The sequence below is a fragment of the Sycon ciliatum genome, chromosome 9 (assembly GCF_964019385.1).
Source record: "Sycon ciliatum chromosome 9, ocSycCili1.1, whole genome shotgun sequence".
NCBI classification, from domain to species: domain Eukaryota; kingdom Metazoa; phylum Porifera; class Calcarea; order Leucosolenida; family Sycettidae; genus Sycon; species Sycon ciliatum.
Window position 1 is genome coordinate 9,283,006 of NC_088651.1, and position 25,515 is coordinate 9,308,520.

The 25,515-nt window shown below is 47.0% G+C and overlaps 2 protein-coding genes across 2 annotated transcripts in view; both read left to right on the forward strand.

Moving 5' to 3' along the window:
• Window positions 1-25,515, forward strand: part of LOC135824544 (myosin-11-like) — a 62,250-nt gene that overhangs the window by 29,895 nt on the left and 6,840 nt on the right. The gene's annotated exons all lie outside the window — the stretch shown is intronic.
• On the forward strand, window positions 4,840-25,515 carry LOC135824553 (myosin heavy chain, non-muscle-like). The gene is given in 17 exon segments (XM_065337285.1): window positions 4,840-5,296; window positions 9,747-9,833; window positions 11,115-11,198; window positions 11,588-11,870; window positions 13,677-13,771; window positions 14,628-14,711; window positions 14,961-15,152; window positions 16,354-16,514; window positions 18,813-18,921; window positions 19,708-19,911; window positions 20,386-20,534; window positions 21,445-21,559; window positions 22,087-22,242; window positions 23,454-23,602; window positions 23,971-24,115; window positions 24,520-24,731; window positions 25,376-25,515. Coding segments are annotated over 16 exon segments (2,307 nt in total). The 5' UTR covers window positions 4,840-5,209; the 3' UTR covers window positions 24,727-24,731; window positions 25,376-25,515.

Sequence of the window (25,515 nt, forward strand, 5' to 3'; positions counted from 1 at the left end):
TGCGCATGCAGTAAGTGGTCTGCGTACCGTGATTGGAATTTGTTATGGGTGGGGATGCTTTGGTACTCCACGGTCACCCCAGCTATGCCACAGATAGCGATTCCTGTGTGTGTGCGTGTGTGTGTGTGCATGTGTGTGTGAGTGTGTGTGTGTGTGTGTGTGTGCGTGTGTGTTACACACAGCTTGAATGGACCCAAGTTGAGATGAGCGCACTCAAGGAGGAGATTGGCACACTGGAGCACAGTAACGCAACTCTGGACAGACAGGTACTAAGCGTTGCTATCGTGCAGGCAATACGTGTGCTTAGCAGCTGTTGTGTCATGTACTGACATACGGAAGTGGTTTATTTTACAGACAGATGAGTGTAGATATAGTGAAGATTCAGGGAGGCCATGCCCAGCAGAGCGTGGTATCGTGCGTAGCACGGGGGTAGTGCGAGGTCACGTACCGTCTTTATATGGCGACAGACAGGGGAAGGACAATGTCGTGAATGGGTGAAAGGATAACATGATACAGGATAGGACAGCAGCCACACCAGCATGTACAGAGTACTGGTCTTAATGGGGATATTTTGTACATGTACATGTAGATCTAAATAATAAGTATGGTTGCAGCGCGTAGCTCGCATGGGGCACGGGGGGAGACACATGCACCCCCTGAAATTCCCAACCCAGGTGCAGCACGCGCATGTTGACCATGAATGTCATGCACCAGCCATCCTACACATCCGTGCACCCCCCTAAAAGGGAGATCAGCTACGTCCCTGAGCGGCTGTGTGCGTTTGGACGCTCACGGCCATTCTTGGTCTGTTTAGTGTTGCCATGTTGAGAAGCAGGTCCAAGAATTTCTGCCTGTTTGTGGTGGCTTGTCTTTCTCTGCTTCTTTCAGACCAAGGATCTCAAGTCGAAATTGGAATCTGCGGAGAATGAGCGTGGCTCACGTCTGAAGGGTCAAGTGCGCTCACTAGAGATGAAGATCTCCACACTGGAGGAGCAGATAGAAGTAGAATCGCGGTAAGTGTCACCAATGCCGAATTTCTCACGTGTACCTGTACGCATGCCGCCTGTACGCATGCCATCTGTAGGCAAGCCAGCGCTGTCCACCATTCAGACTACTGTATTGTCTTGTATTAAAGCCTGTCTCATATAGAAGCCTGTTTTGAATACAAGCCTGATTTTCAAGATGCATTGTCGGCACATAAGCCTGGTTTTAGTGTTGACACACATAGAAAGTTAGAAACACCAGGTTTGAATAGAAGCCTAGCCCTGACATCGGTTTCTACAGGAATAAGCCCGGCCTTGATACGCGACATGACGGTATGCGCACCGGTTTCTCCGTTGTCTGAGTCTCTTCCACGGGATACTGCAGTTCTTCAGTGCTGAGCTCAATGAAGTCCGGTTGTCCGAGTCAAGTTGCCCCCCCCCCCCCACACACATTCCACTTTCGATGTTGTGCGTAGTTTGAATTGCCAGGCCTGTGATTTGCTTGCGTGTCAAGGTTTGCTGCATGCTGTAAAACCAAAACGATTCGGTGGTGTAACATTTTCGGCTTACCCCAGAATCGGGGTTTCAGTAGCGTTTATTCTTCAGTATCGGTCAGTTTGGCTTGCTTCCATGCATGCTGGTGGGTACAGTCAGACCTCTCTTATCCGGTCCTCTTTTATCCGCATCCCTCGCCATCCGGAAGAAAATAGCTGGCTGCAGATTTACAGCATATGTGATGCATCCAACATAACCGGTGTTCGGTTATCCGGTTCCCTCACCTATCCGGATATTTTTTTTATCCGGAAAACAGATGTGAGCGGTTAAATGAGGTCGGGCTGTATTGTACTGATAGCACTACCTGGTGGTATTATTTTTTTAGGTATAGTTTTGCTGCACCTGTGTTACCAAAAAATGAAAACTCCACTGAAAATGTCTTTAGTTCCATATTTCCACAGATGATCGTAGCTTGAAAATCGATTCTGGATAAACACAATTTCAAATCTAGAACAAATTGTCATGTTGCGTAGTGATGTCTGCTGCATTCATACTTTTCGTAGCTATTATTGAACTTTTATCTCCATGTAGATTATTTGAAAAATTTCTGGTGTTGCAGTATTAGCGCTTTGTCGGTTGAGGTAGACACCTTGTCTAGTATCGTCTTTGCTGGTGTACTTACCTACTTTGTGTCGCATTGTTCTTGGCGTTTGCAATGGACGTGTGTGTGTGTGTGTGTGTGTGTGTGTGTGTGAGTGTGTGTGTGTGTGTGTGTGTGTGTGTGTGTGTGTGTGTGTGTGTGCGTGTGCATGTGTGTGTGTGTGTGTGTGTGTGTGTGTGTGTGTGTGTGTATGTGTATGCATGTGTGCGTGCTCACAGGAGGAAGAGGCGTCGCGCCTGACGCAGTCGCGTCGGAAGCTGCAACGGGAGCTCGACGAGGCCACCGAGACGTTCAACTCTGTGCAGTCTGAGCTGACACAGTTACAGAGGGGTGTCCGTACCGGCATGCCCCGCAGCTACTCAACCAGGAAGCGCAAGTCAGAACAGGTCGGGGAATCCGATGATCTCGGCGACGACTGAATGAATTCTTGACATCACTTCGAGTAATGATTTTACTACTTGACCCGTGGATTCTGAGCTAGTACTGTGAGTTGCTCTGAGCAGTGTGCAATCGGTGTAGACCTGATGCTGAGGGTGATGTGAGAGGTTAGAGTCAGTTCCTCTGCTTGCCTGCTTGCCCGCTGGTCAGTGAGAAAGGTGGGCTCTGTGCAGGGTTGCTGAGTGTCGTGCAACTCATGCCTACGTCTTCGTCGTGAAGGATGGCCAGTGGCAGGGATCCATGTGTGTGTGTGTGTGTGTGTGTGTGTGTGTGTGTGTGTGTGTGCGTGCGTGCGTGCGTGCGCCATTTTTGAGAGTAGAGAATTTGCAGCATCTACGTGCCGGCCGGTGATCGGTTAGAAACAAACGTTGGGCCATAATCAACCGTGATATCACAATACTCATCCCCCACCACTCCCCAAGCTGTGTGTCCTGTCCTGTGATGCTTATCTATGTACCATGGCACGGCACCCCCCCCCCCCTCCCTCCCCGCCATGCACTGCTGTTGCGGAGCGGTCTGCCCTTCGCATTTCTCATCACGCCCTGCCGTATGCTTGTTGGTTGAGATGAACGCCAAGAGTTGCAATGCTTCAGCTTTCCTTCATCCTGTCGTCTCATTTTGACACTAGGACTCTTTTCTGTACTTCTTTACTTCTGCAGTTCTTGTTTTTTTGCGCTTGCCAGCTGTTTTTAATTTATTTTATCGCCTTGAGTATGTCTAGCATCGGCCCCCGGTGCGTTTTGAGTCTCTTTGCTTCTATCAGCGTGTGTGTGTGTGTGTGTGTGTGTGTGTGTGTTTGTTCGCGTGCACGTGTGTGCTTGTGTAAGTGTTCTAAAACTTTTGAAAGGTTTTTCATTGTGCTACTACAGTGGTTCAAGCAGGTCGATGCTTGCGCCCTTTGCCAACCTGGGCTGTATCAGACTGCATGTTCTCACAGCTATGCACACTCGCGTACCCGAACACTTGGCAAAAGTATTCTACCCTGCACTGCCCTTGCCCGCTTTAGCTTTTCATCTGTTTTTTAAAATTCCTTTCCCTTCCTCTTTTTCGTTTTTTACAGAATATTTGCTGCAGTGCTTTCTTGTTCCTGCTCTCTCCTGGTTGTACCTTTTCGTTGGTGATAATTATTTGTTTTCTTGTGTCCCGATCGCAGGCAGAGCCATGTAATGTGTGAGCAGCAGAAGAGTGATAATGCCTCTGAGTTCACTTGTGACGTTGTCGCGAGCAGCCCCAACGCTCCGTGTAGATCAAAACTTTTTTCTTATTTTGTTTTACTGCCGTGGTTATCGTGTAAAGTAGGTTTTCATGAATTTCAGTGCTGTTGTTGGCTAGTTGTGAGTGAGAGGACCTATAGGATGTGCTATTTCAAGTGCTTGTGTCGCGCTTTTACCTGTTCTTCTTCCGTACATTTGTATCAGTTTTTTGTTGTTGTTGTTGTTGTAAATCTAAGGCCCTTGGTGACCTGTGACTGCTGTGAGTATGTGTTTCAGCTTGTGCTTTTAATGATTTTTGAGATTGACAGTTGTCACTGGACATGATGTGTGCAAGCACACGTGTGTGTGTTGTGTGTGCGTACGTGCGTGTGTGTGTGTGTGTGCGTACGTGTGTGTGACGTTGTATATCATGTGTATTATGCTATGCACATAACGTTACGTGTGAGGAAGGATAATCCCCCCCCCCCCCCGTGCTGAATTTGCAACAATTATAATAATAAATATTATACCTTTACACGTGCTATTTGGCACGGAAGGGTTTCCCAGCGTGAGTTCCCACCCACCCATTCCCATAGAGTATGACATGGTCATCCCCTGCACCTTCAGTTCAGGGCAGCGTCAAGGTTTAGCACCGAGCCGGATGACGCTATATTGCTACTGTAGTCTGTAGTCTGTAGAGAGAGTGCAGTGCCAGTGGCAGTGGTGTAGTACCGATGTGCAATAATATTTTCATCCTGCATACATAATGATATGACACAAATACACATCATGTGACATGACTGATATGAATGCAGGATGAAAATATTCCGTATTATCATGTAGATCTAGATCTGTTTTAGTACAATGTCATGTACTCCTGCTATCATGACCAGGATGGCAGGAATGCAGGGCAGGATGACTGTAACTGTGTAAGATAGTTAGATCTCAGTGGCAGGGCTCTGGGGGAGGGGGGGGGGGGCATGCTCTAGTGATACCCGTGACCTGGTGACAGGCACAAAAAATGGGAAACAGTTCTTGCTTTTCTCACATAATCATTGAAGTTTATTGATCTTGTCAGAAAATAGGGAAGCTAGAATAGTCGTTAGCGATGATGCTCAAGCATCAGTTTATTCTTCCCTCTTTTTACTGCATTCAGCGAGCACCTGATGTAAGTGTGCAGTGAACGGGGCTGTGAGTGCTTGTGAGCTTCGCACTACTACTACTAGTATTTTTTCCGCGAGCCAGATGCCGAAACATTTCGTCGTGAATGAATGGTGGAAAGGATAATTATTTTGCCGAACTACGAGCACTGTGGTGTAGTGGTGGGTACTCGGTCGAACCATTCGGCATTCCGTAGCGGACGTGGACGGATTTTGCCACGGAGTCACAGCTCGACGACCACTAACCTGTGTACATAATCATTGCTGTCTTGCCGGCCAATGGGTTTGCCTTCGACAACATTCTGTTCCGGGCGCTCGTTCTCCAGTATGCAGAGAGACCCGGACAAAGCCGCGCAATTATCCCCAGTAAGTACTCATCGTGACCCACTTCTTTGTTTGATATTAGAGAGGTTCCGGGGTACGATTTTCCGTGCCAAAATCCGTATGGGCGCTACGGATTTTTTCCAGGCGTGCTCCATACGATTTTTCGGCACGAGAATCCGTGTGGACTGGCTTTCATACGAACCATGCTTCGTATGGAGATTTTGCGTCATCAGGTGCAGAAAGATTTTTCGCGTACAAATTTGGTACGAGAAACATCGATTTTTCGCGGGAAGTTTTGATTTCGGTACAAATTTTCAAAATAAAAAGGCATAGCGCGGGAATGTGACGTGTTTGCGATCGTAACCTAGGCAATGACGGCAAACACATAAGTTCCGTACCCCGGAACTTTTCACTGCTCGAAAACGACGTATAAAAAATCCGTAGAGCCTCCACGGATTTTGGCACGAAAAATCGTACTCCGGAACCTCCCTAATGATCCACCGCGCGCTGCTTGTCAACAATCACAATGTGCAGTACGAAAGTTAATGGTATTAGACTACCGTAGAATCCCGCGGATAAGCCCATGGGCTTATCTGTTTCACAAGGACATTTCGGTGGGCTTATACGAGAACATGGGCTTATACGCGGGCATGGGCTTATACGCTGACACCAACATTGTGCTATTGAAAAGTGCCAATGAAGTGAGAAGTACATTGCTGAAAGCCACTGTGCAAACAAAAACAACCGATGATTGTGTTGAAATGTACAAAAAACCGAAAAAAAAACCCTAAACATGTCGTACTACGTACATGTACAATCATCATACATGTACATGGTAGGACCAAGAGTCCATGATTTATGGACTCATGGTACAATTTAGGCCCATGGGCTTGTACGACGAAGCCTTGTGATGTTCGAACTTTCCCTGGGCTTATGCGCGGGCATGGGCTTATACGCGGGTGGGCTTATCCGCGGGATTCTACGGTATTACAGGCTCTGCCCTATATGGGTCAGGGAATATTTTACTTTCAATTTTTTGCATAGCACCTTTGCTATGCAAAATCAAACTTCAATGGCAATTCGAAAATGTTGCATAGTTATTTTCTTCAACACCTACAGTTGTCGCAAACCTAATCTGGTGCCAAAAATACGTAGATAAGCACTTTCGAAGTCTAGTTTTGCGCATCAATCTCATCCCTAAGAGACACACCTGAAATGCACACTGTACATCATTCGCTGCAGTGAAAAATCAACATGCATCGCAGTTATCTGCGACACATTTCTGAAGTTGCTTTGCACCTCAGAAGAATTGCATAGCAAACTGCGATGCGACAGTATGTATATGATACAACCCAACAGTACGCTTGTACGTGAAGTATAAACCCACATACTACCACTACAGTCCGTTTCAAAAAGATTTGCAATCCTGGCGATCGCCCGCGGAGTTTGGCGTCTTACCGTATGAGCACTTGAGCGCTGCCTGGAAAAACTCACTGTGAACTCGAAGAAATATTCCGCGCGAAAGCAGGAAAAATGACAACTCACTCACGTTGATACAGTCATGTACGTCTGGTTTACAACATGTTAACAAACGAGTTCTTCCTCGTATCGATAATGGAGTCAGAGAGGACATGTCGAAACGAAAGTGTTGTAAATGTTGACGAGCGGCATGAGTCCCAATTCGTTTTGTGACCAAAATAGTTTCTTTGAGCTGCGATGCAATTTACTCACCGTATGACGAAAACGACATCGACACGGACTCATTCCCAAGCCCATGACTTGGCAAAGCTATCCGTGTGACTTCGACGACATTTTGAGAAAAGCAGACGCTTGTGAACTCTGATAGAAGGCGGCGCGGCGTTGACTGCTAAATTCAAATAAATTGGCGATCTTGAAATACGAAAATAAATCTCAAAAAGCTACAGCGCGATGACTTCCATTATAATTCACTCACACCATTGCAGTGTTGTGGGTGTGTTCACATGGCGTGAGCCAGTCAAGTGTCAGTCAGTTCGGCAGGAAGCGCGAGCTCCAACAACAAGTCGTTTAGTGCAGCCATCTTCTTTGTCTTGTACCAGCTTGATCACCAAAACAATGAAAAAAAGTTTGACTTGAGGAGAGGTTGGGATTTGAACTCACAACTTCATGGTCAGCAGACAGCATTCATAACCACAAGGCCAAAAAGGAAAGGATAAATCGTGGGTTTTGATAAACAATCGATACTGGCTACCTGGGCAAATTGTAAACCATGGGAAAAGGCCGGAAATCTGGCCGAAATTCTAACTCCTTAACGGTTGCTCCAATTGTTCCGAAACCTTCACAGAACAATTTGCCGTGTCCTAACAAGCCATTCTATGTACTTTGTTGTCCAAATTTCCATTATCTTCATACATTTTAAGACCCAAACCTGATTGTAAATCTTTTTGAAACAGACTATAGTGGGATGTATTATACTTATGCTGACCTTCATACAAACTGACAGTCAACTTCTTCCTGTTTCTAAAAAGGAGTTTGTATGCTGGTGGTCTATATGGGGTTTGTATGAGGTATGAGGTTTATATGCCCAATATAAACCACCTGCATGATGGGACAGTTGACTGGAAGTTTGTATGAAAGGTCAGCATAAAGTAGTATAGGATTTATTCATATTTCTCTAGGGCAGTCCCCACAGACCTATGGTCTCCTTACGCGGTAGAGGCGACGGTTCAATACCGGAACGGCTTGACAGCCAAATTTGTATAGACCCAAACCGATCATCAGCGTTGATTGTTCACTCGAAATATGTTTGTGGAAGGAAACTGGCATGTTGAAGTTTGCTCTGAGGCCAGAGTCAATCGAACTGAGCCACTCCTTTGTGTTGACCCATTGCCTCCAAGTTTCCCAATTTTTCGCTTCAAATCAGAGGTGGCTCCAAACCGGAAAGGTTTTGGAGTGCACGTCAAATTCACTCTGAGTTCTGAAATTAGGTAATTGCTATCGCTCCACGACGGCCAGTACAGAGCACCAATAAGCCTTGTGTGTGCTTCCATTAGTTTTGATTGGTATGCGGTGCTATATTGGCGAGAGGCGAGCCGCTGTTTACCTGGTAAAAGAAGCTGATTTTTCGAAAGTCGTAAAACTCAAGTCGCAGTGCGAAGCAACAAGTCAAAAACTCACCTGCTTGTTATTGCGCTTCTGGTCATCGCAGAGCCATGAAATTTTGGCTCGGAGTATAACACATCGTAGTCTCACTGTGACATATGTTTTCTAATCAAAATACCAAGAGAGAAAGTGAATATTGAGTCCGTTCCAGTTTGCAACCTATGTCCTATTTGAAACCGTCGCCTCTACCCACGGCTGTCCCATGCATGCGACGCGCGTTCATTCAATATGGCGGCCAAATTTTAATCTTTTTCATTTTTTACGCGACCTGGCCTAGTCGTATGTTTGCAATTTCGCTCGACTTCCATCTCAAACGGGCAAGGTCAACCGAAACCATGGGTGTTTGCCAGGTCATTTGATAGAGTTTAGAGCTTGGACTGGCCTTGCCTTCGACTGTGCCGCCGCTCGAGCGATCTTCTTGGGTTGCCCACGCGCTACGCATGGTTTCTTTCTCGACGTGGGTGCAATTATTTTTAGATCGTCGCTCGATTTCAAGGGCCATGGAATGCACTGCTACTGCCAGGGGCCCAAAATTCTCTGGAGCTCCACCGCTCAAAGACCGGGAGCCACACAGTGGGACAAACTGTTTGAAATGCAAGCCTTCCAAGCCTGGCAGGAAGTCCAAATGCAAAACACAAACGCAAGACAAACTTGCGGCATGGGAGAAAACGCGGGCCATCGCCCGCAAGCACGAGCACATGCACGCCGCCACCACTGACAGCAGCATCACCAACAAAACCTCGCCCCACCACACCAGTACCTGATCACTGGATAGTTGAGTCCGTTTGGTTTACGAATTCAAAAATGGCAGACAAAATAACAAAACTACAAGTAAAAACACGAGAATCGCATGGACCGAATCTGATGAGCAGCAGCACGTCACACCCGCATACCAAGCTTAGTAATAGTAGTACTTCAAAGTAGTAGTATAGTATTTATTCATATTTCTTGCTATTTTTTAGCTCTGTTAATGCCATTGAGCACTCCCAGCAGGTTTGGGAATCAACGGATTTTGTAAAACTCTTTCCTATGGACAGCTGAACAAGGGTGTAGTCTGTACAGAGTGTATACAAACCTGTTGGACACAACGGGCATTGCATTGTACTGCATGCTGGGGAGTTTTATGTCCCAATGCTCGTGACAAGGTTGCTACCCTCGTGCTCACGCTTTAGTTGCCGATTTGTTTTCACACTTCACTAACAAGCGTGAGCTGCAGTGTGGCGATCAAACCACCTTCTTATAGTTATCAACAAAGTCGCTGTGTGTGTGTGTGTGTGTGTGTGTGTGTGTGTGTGTGTATGTGTGTAAATGTACGTGCGCATACGTGTCAATATTGATTTTTCCTGCACAGGTGAACTCCTTTGAGCAAATGTGTGTCAACTTCACGAACGAGAAGCTGCGGCAGCTTTTCAACCATACCATGTTCATTCTGGAACAGGTTAGTAGAGAGAGAAAGAGAGACAGAGAGAGACAGAGAGAGACAGAGAGACAGAGACAGAGGCAGTGACAAAGAGAGAAAGAAAGAGAGAGACCATGCTTATCTCTGTGTATGCCTCAGGAATCACACTGATCCACGCAGAGATTTTGTCCAGATCAAGGTGTACTGTCCTCCGTGGTACGCTTTCCAACGGCCAAAGAGAGTTGGAAAGCTTGTGTCTTTGTGGGTAACCTGAACATTTGGGCTCATGCAAAATCGCACCGATTTTGGGATTTCCCCACAACTTTTTGCGTCCGCAAAAATGTTGTGCTGGACCGCATTCCTGTCACTTCGCAGTGGCTTTTCGTTGGTGCAGTTTGTATCCCACCCTCCCACCCCTGACTTCTGGGTGTGTGTTTATCGATATTATCGTATTGGTTTTTCTTATTGGCCATGTGGCTGTTGCAGATACGACTGCTTTTCTTTTTTAGTTAAAAACGTAGGGGTGGTGTGTGCGTCGTTGGCCATTGTATGGTTACATACAGCTTGTATGGTTACATACAGCTTCAGATTGTATGGCTAGTGACAGGGGGGTTGAGTCTGCAGGGGCAGAATACAGTGATTGAACTGAAGCTGGATGATGACCGTGTGGTGAGTGTGTGGGGGTTTCGAGATGCCGTCCTGGGGCAGGGATGTTGGTTCTTTAGCTTGGACGGGTGTTGTTACATTCATTGTAACATTTTGTCGTTTTCTGTGTGTTTTGCTGTGCGACTACAGTAGCAGCAGTAACTTGTGCTATTATCCTTATGATATCAGGCCCTATGCGTACAATTATTCAAAAAGAAAAAAAAAGAAAAAAGAAATATATCAGGAAGGAAATATAATAATATCAATAATAAAGCCATTGCCGAGCCACCGTGCTCACAGCAGAGACTTCTGTGTGTGTTATTGTTGTGAAGTGGACCACAAAGACACACTCATTTCACTTATGGCACAATTTGATTGCACTGCAACGCGTCCACACCAGCAAACCTGCACGCCCACTGCACGCCCACTGCACGCCCTGTACTATTTGCACGTTGCACGTTTTCTCTTATGTGTACATGCTGCCTAGCATTGTGGCTTCACACATTCTTGCTGTTTTGTAAATAATTATTGATACCGAGTGGTTATGCCATTGTGAGTGTGTGTACAGTTGTTGTTTGGCGCTCATCCACTTTTGTTCTAGGGACGCTACCGATGAGTTATCTCTAATGCTTTACACCTTTTCCTCTTTCCCTGTTTTTGCTTGTGTGTTCTCAGGAAGAGTACCGTTTGGAGGGTATTGAGTTGAACTTCATTGACTTTGGATTGGATCTGCAGCCTTGCATTGATCTCATTGAGAAGGTATGAGACCCTGGGAACAGTTTGTAAGGTGGAGATTTATATCCAGTGGCTGTCGTGTGTATATGTGTGAGTGTGTGTAGGGGTGGGGGTGGGGGTGTCACATTTGATAACTTTTAAAACAGAGCATGCCTGGCATGTACGTTGTGAAGTAGTAAATAGCACAGTATCAGGCATAATTCCCTTTGATATCTTGGACTTGAACTGTCGGTCTTGAAGGAGCGGTTCCTGTTTCCTGGTGTGGAGTACTGTTTGATTTTTTCTATCCAGGGGATTTGAACTTTGTTGTGCAGTAGAACCTGTTGTAGCTTATATCGTGGAATAGTGCGCACTTACACTTTCTCTCTCTCTCTCTCTCTCTCTCTCTCTCTCTCTCTCTCTTTGTCTTGCAGCTAATGGGAGTGCTATCTCTGCTGGACGAGGAATGCTGGTTCCCCAAAGCCACTGACAGGACGTTTGTCGAGAAGCTTCTACAGAAGCAGAAGAAGCACGACAAGATGTCCAAGCCAGATTTCCGCAGCAAGACTGACTTCACCGTGAATCATTATGCTGGCAAAGTGCAATACGTGGCTGAGAGCTGGCTGACCAAGAACATGGATCCACTCAATGACAATATCGTGCCCCTACTGCAGAACTGTGCTGATCCATTCTGTGCCAACCTATGGAAGGACACCTGTAAGTTGCTGATACTCGAGCTTGGGATGCTTTCACTGGTGATGATACTGCTATTGGTGATAATGCTGTCTAGCTGCATGTCTTGTATCGTCAATGTTGCTGCTGATGTGGGGTTAAGAGCATGCAGATGTGGTTTCGCTGGAATTGGTTTGCCTCGCATCACTGCCAGGGGCGTACATAGGGCGGTTCACGGGATGCCCAGGAACCAGTAAAAAAAATTCGATATGGGTACAGAGAATTGTTTGATCCAGGCCCAGCGCTAGTAATAGTATAGCGCTCACAGACTCACAGTGCAAGTGCATGCAGTGCATGTCTGGAGTCCGCCTGACGGTCCGAGGACGATGACTAGCCCAGGGCAGGTGTGAAAGTGGTGCTGGGAGTGTGACACAGCGTACTGAACTGGGCCATGGGTTCAACAAAGTCGCTACCGGTACCGGTAGTCTAGTTACATCGCCGGATTCCTCGACCCCAGAGTCGAATTTTCTTTTGGAGTTTGTTTTGACAAACTTGGTCGTGTTTTGACGATGCTTTCGCTTTGTGGAAAAGAAAAATGAAGCGTCGACATCCAAAGGGCCAGCGCTCTATTCAGAGCTATTTTGAGCTGAAGGCAAAGCGTGTAGCCAGTGCTAGTGGCGAAGGTCAAGCGGTAGTTGAGAATGCAGACGCACCTGACTTGCAAGTGAAGTATGCATGCAACGAGCAGCGCTGAGGAAGAAATGATCGGCGAAGCTGTAGAGCGACCGTTGTTGGAAGCTGCTGGATCATCCAAAACTTACTTCAATGACATGGGAGTGTGTTGGAAGGGAGATTCTGAAAGTCAACGTCCACAGTGGAATCCAGTCCCCCGAAATTTGCTGGACACGGAAAAGATTTCCGTCATCGACAATCATTGTGCGCCACCGCAGGCGAAGGATTTCATTTCCTGTGCGTGTCCAGATGGATGGCAAACAGCGCCACTTTCAACTATCCTTGTTGGAGGAGTTACCCTGGATAGTCTTTTGACAGGCATGCAATGGTGTCTTCTGCTTGCCCTGTGTGATGTTTGCTCCAGATGATTCGAAACTTAGGCAGCTTTCAAGACTGCATGCAATCGTCATGCTGAACAAAACATCCATAAAACGGGGAAACGTTCAGTCTTTTTAAAATCATAAATGCGTAGCAATGACATCGTCCAGCAGCTCGTGGATGTCAATTTCACCCAGTCTGAGGAGAATATGCAGAAATTCTGTGGGGTACGAAAAACGGCACTTCAATTGTGTGTAATGTTGGTTCATCAGTTGGCATGGGAACCACTCCTGGAGGCGAGCGGCGTACGCCCCTGACTGCTGTTATACCTGTGGCCGTGATGGTGGTAGTCGTGCTATTGCAGTTGGTGCTGGACTCTGTGTTTATTTAGCTACTGCTTTTGCCAGCATAAAGCACTGTCATTCTAGCATTGGCCGACTAATTGTTGGTTTTGCTTTGAGAATGACAATCGTCATGTCATGGCTATAGAATTCTTCAGTTCTTTCGGGTGAGCAGCTTGACAACCTACCCATGAGAGACTTGCTCAATTAGAACTGTGACACCTATTACCAGTTGTTGTTACCATGGTAATTGGTATTCTGGCCATTATCAAACCAAGTAGCAACATTATTTGAATGTGTGTTCATGCGTGGGTGGATGTGCGTCGGTGTGTGTGTGCGTGCCCTTGTGGTGGTGATTGTGTGTGTGTATGTGCGCTCATGCGCGCGTGTATGTGTGTGTGTGTGTGCGTGTATGTGTGTGTTCATGGTCTGTGTACGTTTGTATGCATATATGTTACAGCAAACATCACCAGTATTGCTAACATGGGCGATGATGATGCGGCGTGTACACGGCCTCGCAAGGGCATGTTCCGCACTGTCGTACAGCTCTACAAGGTACGCTAGAAGAACTTAGAACTCTCAGTTTTACTCCGCTCTGTCTGGGTGTGTCAGTGGTTTATAGCTGATTCTCACTCAAATCTTGTTTTTACTTCAGAAATCTATACTGATGCACATATACAGGTCATATTGTGACCATTGGCATACAGTCAGACCTCGCTTAACCGCACACGTCCGTTTTCCACAAAACATATCCGGATAGGCGAGGGAACCGGTTAACTGAACACTGTTTATGTTAGATGTATCACGTGTGCTGTAAATATGTAACCAGCTATTATCTAGCGGATGGCGAGGGATCCGGATAAAAAAGGACCGGATAAGCCAGATCTGACTGTATAACTTATAAGTAAAGGGAACCCAAGAAGTCACACCTCTCAATTTTCTCTTGAAAACGGCCCACCATCCATTCACACAGGGTTTGCATCATACATTTTTAAAAGCGCTTTTCAGACGGGTTAAATGTTCTTGACCAGGGAGTTGTACGACTCCTTGTTCTTGACCTGCCCGGTACGTGAACCCGTCGAATTAAAAAAAAAAATTTAATGTACAAAATGTACAAAATGAAGAGAGACTGATAGAATACCAAACAGGGGAAATAAATGGAGAATAAAAAGAAAAGAAAAGTAGCGAGGCATGTAGTGGCTTTTAGTGCTTCCCTTGTCACGAATGTTCATATGTACTTGGGGTGGATGACATGACTATTGTAGTTTTCTTCATCCTATCGCCTGTGTCTGAAGTGGTGAGACGTTGGGCAACACATCTACAGGGTACACACCGCTGATCTTGTTCTTGTGTCTGTGTGTTGGTTCAATGACATTTGCAATCTTGTTTGCGCTTGTCCTCTGTCATGTAGGAACAACTCCAGCGCCTAATGGAGACACTTCGAAACACCAATCCTAACTTTGTGCGCTGTATCATTCCCAATCACGAGAACAAGGTAAGGACGAAATGGGCACTTGTCTGTAGGCGCCTCATTCTGAATGCCACTTATTGCTATGTGATGCGCTGCATGCGACACCTGCGATGAGCTGCGACCGTGACGATTCACATCATCGTTTGGATGATCAATGTTTTGACAAACTGCATCCGTGTCTGTCTGTCCCTGTGTGAGTGTGCACGTGTATTCTTAACTTCACCCTTACCTGTTCGTGTGTGCACGTGCACCCGTGTATTCCTGTCCACGCAGTCCGGCAAGATTGTGCCGCCGTTGATCCTGGAGCAGCTGCGATGCAACGGAGTGCTGGAGGGCATACGTATCTGCCGCCAGGGCTTCCCTAGTCGTGTCCCGTTCCAGGAGTTCCGTTAGCGTTACGAGCTGCTCACGCCCAACCTGATACGGAAGGGCTTGATGGAGGGACGGCGGTCGGCTGTGATGATGGTGAGTCAAGGATTTATTGTACATGTAGAAACTCATATTACTGTCCGCTCACGTCAATTGTTGTTCTGACCAAACATACATATCAAATACAGGTCTACCCTCGTTATTATGACATTGGATGCACGACAAACCTAGCCAGTAGACAATAGAGAGGTTCTGTCCGCACTATGTAATGTTGAGCAACTTTACGTTAGTGGGCGGGAAAAACTCGTGAATTCGCGAGTTTGCACTCTACTTACGGAAAGTTGTCTACAGAGAGTACGTAGATAGGGCTCTGATAACGTAGGCGCTACGTAAGGCGAGACCAAAATAAAATCGTCATTCCCGGGCAGGACCCATGTGAAATTGGTGCAGGCGGGCGAATTTTTTATTTTTTGTTTTTTTCCAATGTATGCATGCCATGCCATGGGCCGGCCATGCTGAACTTTTTTTACAGTATTTTCCGGTAATTTTTATTACCTTTTTTACAGAAAACAGGTACGCGGTTTACCCATTCAATTTTTCTGTATTTCGGCCAACAATGGCCCTGATCTGTACATCAGTGAGTCGTACAAGCCCGTTGGTTTGTGTGACTCCACGTCACAAATCTACTCACATGATAAGTACCGTACAGTATATGAACTGTTAAAAAAAATTGGCTTTGGCTCGATTTTGGTGCGGGAGGGCCCGGGAATCTCTATTTTTTTTAGGGACAAATTTACGACTCTCTCCCCAGGTCGATTCGATCGTACACTGCTGCATTCAGAGTCGCCAAGGGCAGCTACGTGATTTGAAAGCACCGGATGACGGAACACAGATGCGCATGCAGTTTGCGTAAGACTTTCCGTAGATCGACTACGTTTTTTACTAACGTAATTGTTATGCGGAACCTCTCTAATGATTCAAAATGCCGACCCGAAACAAGCTTATTTTTAGTTTTGGCCTTACCATAATACCACCATAATGCACGACAGAAATGCGCACTTTGAGTAGTGCCAGCAGATGGATCTAGTCGGCGTGGGTTATTCTTTATCCTGGAGATTCTGATGTACTGGAAAAGTAGCATTCTTTTTATTTTCCAGTGGAAGCCTCAACAGTGGTGAACACAACAATTTGTCAAAAGAGGACCGATAGCAAAGTTGAGGGGGTGGGTCGAGAAAATAATAATAAAAAACATGGGTTTACTTAGCATTGTGCTGTTGCGTTCTGTTCTGCTGTGCAGCTGGAAGCACTGGAGCTGCACGAGGATCAGTACCGCGTGGGTAACAGCAAGGTGTTCTTCCGCGCCGGTGTGCTAGCCAAGCTGGAGGAGGACAGGGAAAACAAGCTTAGTATCATCCTCACTGCCATGCAGGCACGCATCAGAGGAACTCTCAGCCGCATGTAAGTGTGGGCCCCCGCTAACGCCAAGCTACTATTGTATTGTTATACAGTCTGACCTCGCTTAACCGCACACATCCGTGTTCCACAAAATATCCTGATAGGCGAGGGAACCGGATAATCGAACACACATACTGTATGTGTGCGTGACATATGCTGCAAATCGGTAACCAGCGATTTTCTTCCGGATGGTGAGGGATCCGGATAACAGAGGACTGGATAAGCAAGGTCTGATTGTACTGCATTTTTTTAATAAATTTTACTTGTGCATTCCCAACAGACCCTAAGGTCTTCTTACAGGGTGCCCATAGAGCCAGTATGCCAGTGGCAAGTGAAAACTGCTGACCTCTGTTTTCTCACACACATGCACGTAGACAGTGTTTTCACATCTGTCACATGACCACACATGTACAGTAAAACCTGTCACATGACCACACATGTACAGTGAAACCTGTCACATGACCACACATGTACAGTAAAACCTGTCACATGACCACACATGTACAGTGAAATCTGTCACATGACCACACATGTACAGTAAAACCTGTCACATGACCACACATGTACAGTAAAACCTGTCACATGACCACACATGTACAGTGAAATCTGTCACACGACCACACATGTACAGTAAAACCTGTCACATGACCACACATGTACAGTAAAACCTGTCACATGACCACACATGTACAGTGAAATCTGTCACATGACTGCTCCGATAAGGTGACCACCTGTCCCAGAAGACCACTGCAACCAGGACCAAGGGATGCTATTTCCAGTCAAATGACCCTGGATATGGAGACCGCCCTTTTGAAGGCCCCTTGAGCAGTCATCTTAGCCAGGTTTCACTGTTCGTGGTACCCATATTGGTTACAACTCCACTCAACCTCTGCATCTATGTTTCATTGTACGTGCTACTCATATTGGTTACAACTCCACTCAACCCCTGCATCTATGGGTCACTGTACGTGATACCCATATTGGTTACAACTCCACTCAACCCCTGCATCTATGTTTCACTGTACGTGATACCCATATTGGTTACAACTCCACTCAACCCCTGCATCTATGTTTCACTGTACGTGGTACCCATATTGGTTACAACTCCACTCAACCCCTGCATCTATGTTTCACTGTACGTGCTACTCATATTGGTTACAACTCCACTCAACCCCTGCATCTATGTTTCATTGTACGTGATACCCATATTGGTTACAACTCCACTCAACCCCTGCATCTATGTTTCACTGTACGTGGTACCCATATTGGTTACAACTCCACTCAACCCCTGCATCTATGTTTCACTGTACGTGATACCCATATTGGTTACAACTCCACTCAACCCCTGCATCTATGTTTCACTGTACGTGCTACTCATATTGGTTACAACTCCACTCAACCCCTGCATCTATGTTTCATTGTACGTGATACCCATATTGGTTACAACTCCACTCAACCCCTGCATCTATGTTTCACTGTACGTGGTACCCATATTGGTTACAACTCCACTCAACACCTGCTTCTATGGGCCACATGACTTTGGTCATGTTGTTCCACTGTGCACATGCGTATGTTTCAAGTCTCTGTCCCTACGAGAGGTCGGGGGATGAGGCAAGTGGGGTTTGAGCAGAGACATCACATCTGCGATGTCTATTCTCAAACCCCACTTGCCACACCCGCTGACATCTCGTAGAGACTTGAAACGTACGCATGGGCGGCTGCTGCTGTGTGCGTTTGTGTGTGTGTGTGTGTGTGTGCAAGTGTGCCTGCGTGCGTGCGTGCATGTGTGTGTGTGTGTGTGTGTGTGTGTGTGTGTGTATGTGTGTGTGCATGTGTGTGTGTGTGCGTGTGTCTGTGTATGTGAACCACAGGTTCTGTGTACATGATTTTGGATATATACCGAGCCTTCTTTGTAAGGAGTGAACTGTTTCTGCCACGGCATACCTCTGATACAGTGTTAGCATTGCACCAAAGAGTCCATAAGACCAAGAATGTGCAACTGGGGTCTGGCTGCTGTAGGCCCCCCGCCGCGCGGCGGAATTCCAACATTACGTCATGCCGCTGAGGCACATCTGTACAAAACTCCGCATTCCGCGGTGCTTGGGACCAGGGAGTAGTACAAGCGCAACGAACATGTACGTCATTTTTGACGTAATGTTGGAATTCCGCCGACCGGATCCCCATGTAGAGAGTTGCACACTCTTGGGGTTATGGACTCTTGGTTGTGGCGATAGCTGTGATGATCATAGTGTGACTTTTTTGTCTGTGCTGCTCTTGTGTGTATTGTGTATCTTTCTCCAGTAACTATCAGAAGTTAGTACAGCAGAGTGAGGCTATTCACGTTGTGCAGAGGAACTGCAGAGCCTACCTCATTCTGCGTCGCTGGCCATGGTGGAGACTGTACACTAAGGTGAGATATTCTCGTGTGTGTGTGTGCGTGTGTGCGTGTGTGTGTGTGTGTGTGTGTGTGTGTGTGTGTGTGCTCTTGTTGTTCCTGGACCAACTGTCAACGTTCATTTAAATCGGCTGCGGGTCTCAAGCGTCACCGTTGTGGAACCTGTTCAAAGCGCCCTACTGTGGCTGAACGCCAACAATTCAAGTTTCACTGCCAAGTTTGCCACAACCGACGGTTCCGGAGGCGGCAAGATCTGGAACGCCACTTGGAGCATTGCCTTCCTCCCCCCTAACCTCTCTGACAGTACCTCCCTTTGGGGAGCGGCGTGGCCATTTCTGGCAGCAGTCAATAATAGTAGTAGTAGTAGTAGAATGTGTGTGTGTGTGTGTGTGTGTATGTGCGTGTGTGTATGTGTGGTGTGTGCATACTTGTGAGCTCCGGGGGTTCCAGCTGAACAACTGCCAGGACAAGTCCAGGAGATCTTGCTAAGGCATCACGGCGAAATAGTACCTCAGCCAACCTCTCCATGTCGGTCGGCCACTCACACGGGAGACGACATGACTGGAAATGGCAGTGTTCAGTACAGGACGTGTGTGTGTGTGTACGTCTGTGCACGTCTGTGTGGACATCTGCGTGTGCATGCTGGTGATGTTGTAACATGCTAATTGTTATTCTGGCTAATATCAAACCAAGTGGTAAAATCATTTGATTGTGTGTTCATTCGTGGGTGTGCTCGTGGTGGCTGTGGTAATGTGTATGTGTGATACTCATTTTTCCTCGTCTGTGTGTGTATGAGTGCAGGTGAAGCCATTGCTAAATGTGACTCATCAGGACGACGAGCTCCGCGCCATCGAGGTCGAGCTGAAGACGGTCAATGACAAACTGGCCCGGAGCGACCGGGACGTGGACAATCTGCGTAACTTAGTGGATACACTGACAATGGAGAAGAGCAAACTCAATGAACAACTCACCTCTGAACAGGACATGCTTAACGAAGCTGAAGAGGTCAGTACCGGACTGTCAGTCAGTCGGTCGGTTGGTCGCCGAATAACTACGGGTCAGCCTGCTAGCGTGGACTGTTCTTGTTTTCATGTATTACAGTGTATGCACAGTTGAGTCACCGTGTATACATTGCTATGCTGTGCCAGGGTAAAATTCTAGCTTGGTCTGTTCTTCAGCGCTACCCGACAGTACTGTATCACATTACATGTACACTGCTATTGTTGTGTACACAGGTAATCATGTACTAGTAGTATGATCAAAGGCATGCCATGTTGCACAGCAAAATTGACACGCACAAGACAGGTGTAGGTGCGGGTGTGCATGTTGAATGTGGGCCAAGAGCACAGGGACTGGGGGAGGACAGGTGGACAGTTTAACATTATTTTTTTTGCATTGTCCTCGTTGAATTGTAAGACCCGCGCCACGTTTAATTACCCGCTCGTGTACTGACTTCTCTCCCGCTCTGTGCTGCTCCAGGCACGCTCAGAGTTGCTGCAGTGCTGCGGTAACCTGGAAGAGGCACTTCACGACACTGAGATGCGTCTGGACGAGGAAGAGGACCGCAGCAAGGACCTGTCTGCAGAGCAGAAGAAGCTGCAGGAAAAGATCACCGTCATGGAAGAACAGTAAGCTGAAAAATGGGAAAAACGGGTTTTCTCGCCTGTCAGCCGCCTGTCAGCTGCCTGTCAGCTGCCTTGCCTCGTGGAACACACACTCTGTTGTGGTGGTTATTATTATTGACTTTTGGCACCCGTGACGAGCACTACCGTAAAGTTTTGTATAAAAGCCGCGGCTTCTATGACATTCTTGGTGAAATTTTGCAGGCTTCTATATGAGACAGGCTTCTATACAAGACAGGTATTTCTATGTATGTCAACACTAAAACCATGCTTATGTGTGATTTGATGGGCCCAAAATTGCGGCTTCTATTCGAGGACGGCTTCTATTCAAGTGCGGCTTTTATACAAGACTTTACAGTACATGTGTGTCAATGTACAGAGACTGACCAGGGTCTTGTTATGTCTCGTAGTTACATTGCTATGCCACAATGCCTGCGACATGAGCAGTGATTGACAACTAAAACTCTCTCTCTCTCTCTGTCTCTCTCTCTCTGTCTCTCTCTGTCTCTCTCTGTCTCTCTCTCTCTGTCTCTCTGTCTCTCTCTCTCTCTCTCTCTCTCTCTCTCTCTTTCTCTTTCTCTCTCTCTCTCTCTCTCTCTCTCTCTCTCTCTCTCTCTCTCTCTCTCCTCTCTCTCTCGCTCTCTCTCTCTCTCTCTCTCTCTCTCTCTCTCTCTCTCTCTCTCTCTCTCTCTCTCTCTCTCTCTCTCTCTCTCTCTCTCTCTCTCTCTCTCTCTCTCTCTCTCTCTCTCTCTCTCTCTCTCTCTCTCTCTCTCTCTCTCTCTCTCTCTCTCTCTCTCTCTCTCTCTCTCTCTCTCTCTCTCTCTCTCTCTCTCTCTCTCTCTCTCTCTCTCTCTCTCTCTCTCTCTCTCTCTCTCTCTCTCTCTCTCTCTCTCTCTCTCTCTTCTTTGTTGCGTAGGCTGGCAGAAGAGTCCGGAAAGGCCCAGAAGCTGGTGTTGGCGAATGTTGCACTAGAAGCTAAGGTCAAGGGCCTGGATGAGATGACTGAACGCCAGGAAGACCAAGTCAACAAGGTATACCTCTTATATGGACCTGTCCTGTGGTGGCTCTCCTCCTCCTCTTCCTCCTCCTCCTTTTCTTCCTCCTCCTCCTCCTCCTCCTCCTCCTCCTCCTTCTTTTCTTCTTCCTCCTCCTCCTCCTTTTCTTCCTCCTCCTCCTCCTCCTCCTCCTCCTCCTCCTCCTCCTCCTCCTCCTCCTCCTCCTCCTCCTTTTCTTCCTCCTTTTCTTCCTCCTCCTCCTCCTCCTCCTCCTCCTCTTCCTCTCTCCTCTCTCCCTGAGGTCTTCCTTTCTCTTCCTGCATTATCCTCAGTGCATGATTGTTTCACTTGTGTTGCAGGGTAAACTGTTGCTCTTCATGTTCTTGAAGCTGTCAATCAAAGACACATGGATAACTGCGTTTATCTCTATTCACACTCAACACCATTCCTATCGAAAGAAAACTTGACATTGTTTTTCCTGCTGGCAATGGTAACAATGACACTGATTCTTGTGATGTTCATGGTTCAGTTGTTCTTTGCTTTGTTTGCTGTGTGTTTGACAGCTTCAAAAGGAGCGTAAGCAACTGGAAGAGCGGGTCAAGGAGACCACACAGGCGTTGGATGACGAGAGTGATCGCGTCAAGACCCTGGCCAAGTCCAAGGCTAAGAATGAGACCATGATAGCTGACCTGGAGAGTCGCCTGGGCACCGAAGAAAAGGTACATTCAGCCTGCAAGTGTGTGTGTGTGTGTGTGTGTGTGTGTGTGTGTATGTGTGTGCATACTAGGGAGGTTTAGTTCCCACGTAACGGAAACGCGTACGTGGGTGATCCACGTAAAGTGGGTGAAGGGCAACTACGTTGCAATGTTGTGTTTAGTCACACGGAACAAACAAAAGCATGAAGCGAAAGGCCCAAACCTGATCAAAGACGAATCTACCCGGGCCTAAGAAGCTCATCCAATATTTTGATTTCATGCTTCGGAAACTTCTGCTGCTGAGCACCCTCACAGCTCGCACAATGCGCTACATTCTGATTTTCACCCACGTTCTGGCGGAACGCGGGTGAGCCTCCATACACGGTATGTCGTGAATCAGAAAACGTCTGTACGTGGGTCACTGAGTATCACGTGATACACACACGTAAAGTACCCACGGATTACGTGGGACTAAACCTCCCTATTATATGTGTGTGTGTGTGTGTGTGCGTGTGTGTGCGTGTGTTTGTATGTGTAATCTACGTGTCTGTATGTATGTTTGTGTGTGGGTGTGTGTGTATGTGCGTTTGTTTGTGTGTGTGTGTGTGTGTGTGTGTGTGTGTGTGTGTGTGTGTGTGTGTGTGTGTGTGTTTCTGGCTCTGTTCTCTTTTGTTTGCTGGCCACTGCTCAGTGATGTATGTATCTGCTCAGCATGACCCACTACACTATTCAGCCACATCATGTTGCCTACTGGTAGCATTGCTCACAGGTGACTTGTCAGCATGCTGAACTGAACCACTGCAACCACCTGCATATATGCAAATCTCTATTTAAGCCTTTACCTTTGCAGCTATAGAAAAGAAAATGGACCAAGGAACTACAAGTTATCGCACGAGCTGATTGTTTAGTAACTGGTGGTGGTAGTGGACATTATAGCTTGTAGTTCCTTGGTCCATTTTCTTTTCTATAAATTAATCCTTTGCTCTCCATCCGAGTCCATTCTTTGCAGCTATGTACCATATTTTTCCGGAGTATAAGCCGCCCTTCGAACACTCCATATTCACCCAAAGGGGGGGGGGGGGGAGTGCAGCTCATACTCCGACGATCGAATTAACGGTGATGAAAAGGGTAGATGTCTGTATTTCGTGGCAAGAAATAATCTGACTGCGGCTTATACTCCGGAAAGTATGATAATCTTTCTCCCCCGTCCTTCTCTCCCGTTCCTCGCGTTGTAGAACCGCAAAGAGTTGGAGAAGCAGAAGAAGAAGGTGGATGCTGAAGCACGTGAGCTGCAGGAGAAGCTGTTTGCAGCGCTGATGAAGATCCAAGAACTGGAGTCCACTGTTGCTCGCCTTGAAGGAGAGCTATCCTCCACAAACCAGCGGTGAGCATGAACACCAGTGGTGTCTCTTGATATCTATCACCATTAGAATCTTCTCTGTAGCGTAAATCATCAGCTGTCAAAGCCCGGTTATGTCCATATAGGGTGCTCTGTTCCTTTTCTCGTCATGCCAAATCAGCACGTTGTCTTTAACTTGTCCTGCTGTATTGCAAGGTGCTGTACACTGTGTGTGTGCGTGTGCGTGTGCGTGTGCGTGCGCGCGTTTGTGTGTGTGTGTGTGTGTGTGTGTGTGTGTGTGGTGTGTGTGTGTGTGTGTGTGTGTGTGTGTGTGTGTGTGTGGTGTGTGTGTGTGTGTGTGTGTGGTGTGTGTGTGTGTGTGTGTGGTGTGCATGCGTGTCGGGTATCTGTAGGCTTGAAGAGGAGAGTACCGCCAAGGCGCAGCTGGAAAAGAAGCATCGTGAGCTAGAAGGTCAGATCGCCGTCTTGAACGAAGATTTGGACATGGAACGTCCCGCCAGAGGAGACGCTGATAAGAAGAGCAAGCAGCTGGAATCGGTACGTTCACTTCTCCTCTTTCACCCATTTAAGACTACATGTCATGGCAACCAGGCTCTGCACTCCTTATTTGGCATTGAAAAAGACGTACATATACGTCCTCAGCGCCTGGGCGTTATTTTTCATGACGTATATGTATATGTACGTCTTTGGCATTAAATGAGTTAATTCATTGCAACTAGCTAAATTGACGATCATCAATGACTTCCTGAACGTTGTGTCGCATGCCTCGTGTGATGCTTCTTTTATAACTTTCCTTCACGTTCTGCCTCTATCTCTGTCTCCATGTCTCTCGCAAACACACACACACACACACACACACACACACACGCACGCACACACACACACACACACACACACACACACACACACGTGCTCACTCTACACCCCCCCCCCCCCCACAGGAACTGGAGAATCTTCAGAATGAGCTTGAGGAGCAAGTGAGTGGCACGATCGCCATGGAGGAAGTGCGTCGCAAGCGTGAAGGAGAGGTAGCCAGTCTGAAACTGCAGGTACGGAGGGCACTCGTATGCACGATGCCGCGTTGTCCGAGCTCAAGGAGAGGCTCAATTCTCAGATCCAGCGTCTGCAGGAGGAGGCTGATCAGCTGAGTCGAGTAAGTCCTGTTGTCTGTTGTTTGGTGAACATTGCGTACCTACCAGACATTGTTCAAAGTGAGAAATGGAGTTTGCGGTGAAAGCATACGACATGGTCTTGGTATACATGAACACGCTGAGTAGAATAAGTCATGCTGTCTGTTGTCTGTGTTCTGGTGGACAATACGGACCTAGAAAACATCCTGTGCACAAGGAAAATTGGCTTTTGGGTGAACAAAGACGAAATATTCTTGATACTGTTAACAGGGATATTCTTGATACTGTTAACAGGGAAACATGCCTGTTTTAGTAAGTAATTTGCGAGCACACACACACGGATTTGCACCTGGAAAGGTTTGCGATTGGAGTCAATTTCTTTAGTTACTTTCCTACATGTCAACGTTTTGTGTCAGCTTATTTTTGCGGTTCCACACCCATAGCGAAAATCGCAAACGATTCCATACCCCAAATATTTCCCGGTTTACAGCTATACTGGTACATGAACTGAACTACCCTACCTGTCCTCTGTGTGTGTGTGTGTGTGTGTGTGTGTGTGTGTGTGTGTGTGTGTGTGTGTGTGTGTGTGTGTGTGTGTCTGTCTGTCTGTCTGTCTATGTGTGTGCCTGTTTGTGCGTATGTTTGTTTGTTGTCTGTTCAACTCTAGGCCAATTCCAACCTGGAGAAGGAGAAGAATCGCCTAGTGCATGAGAACCGTGACCTGGTGTCCGAGCTGGAGAGCGAGAAGGCGGCTCGCATTGAGTCCGACCGTCGTCGTCGTAACCTGGAACAGGCTAACATGGAGTT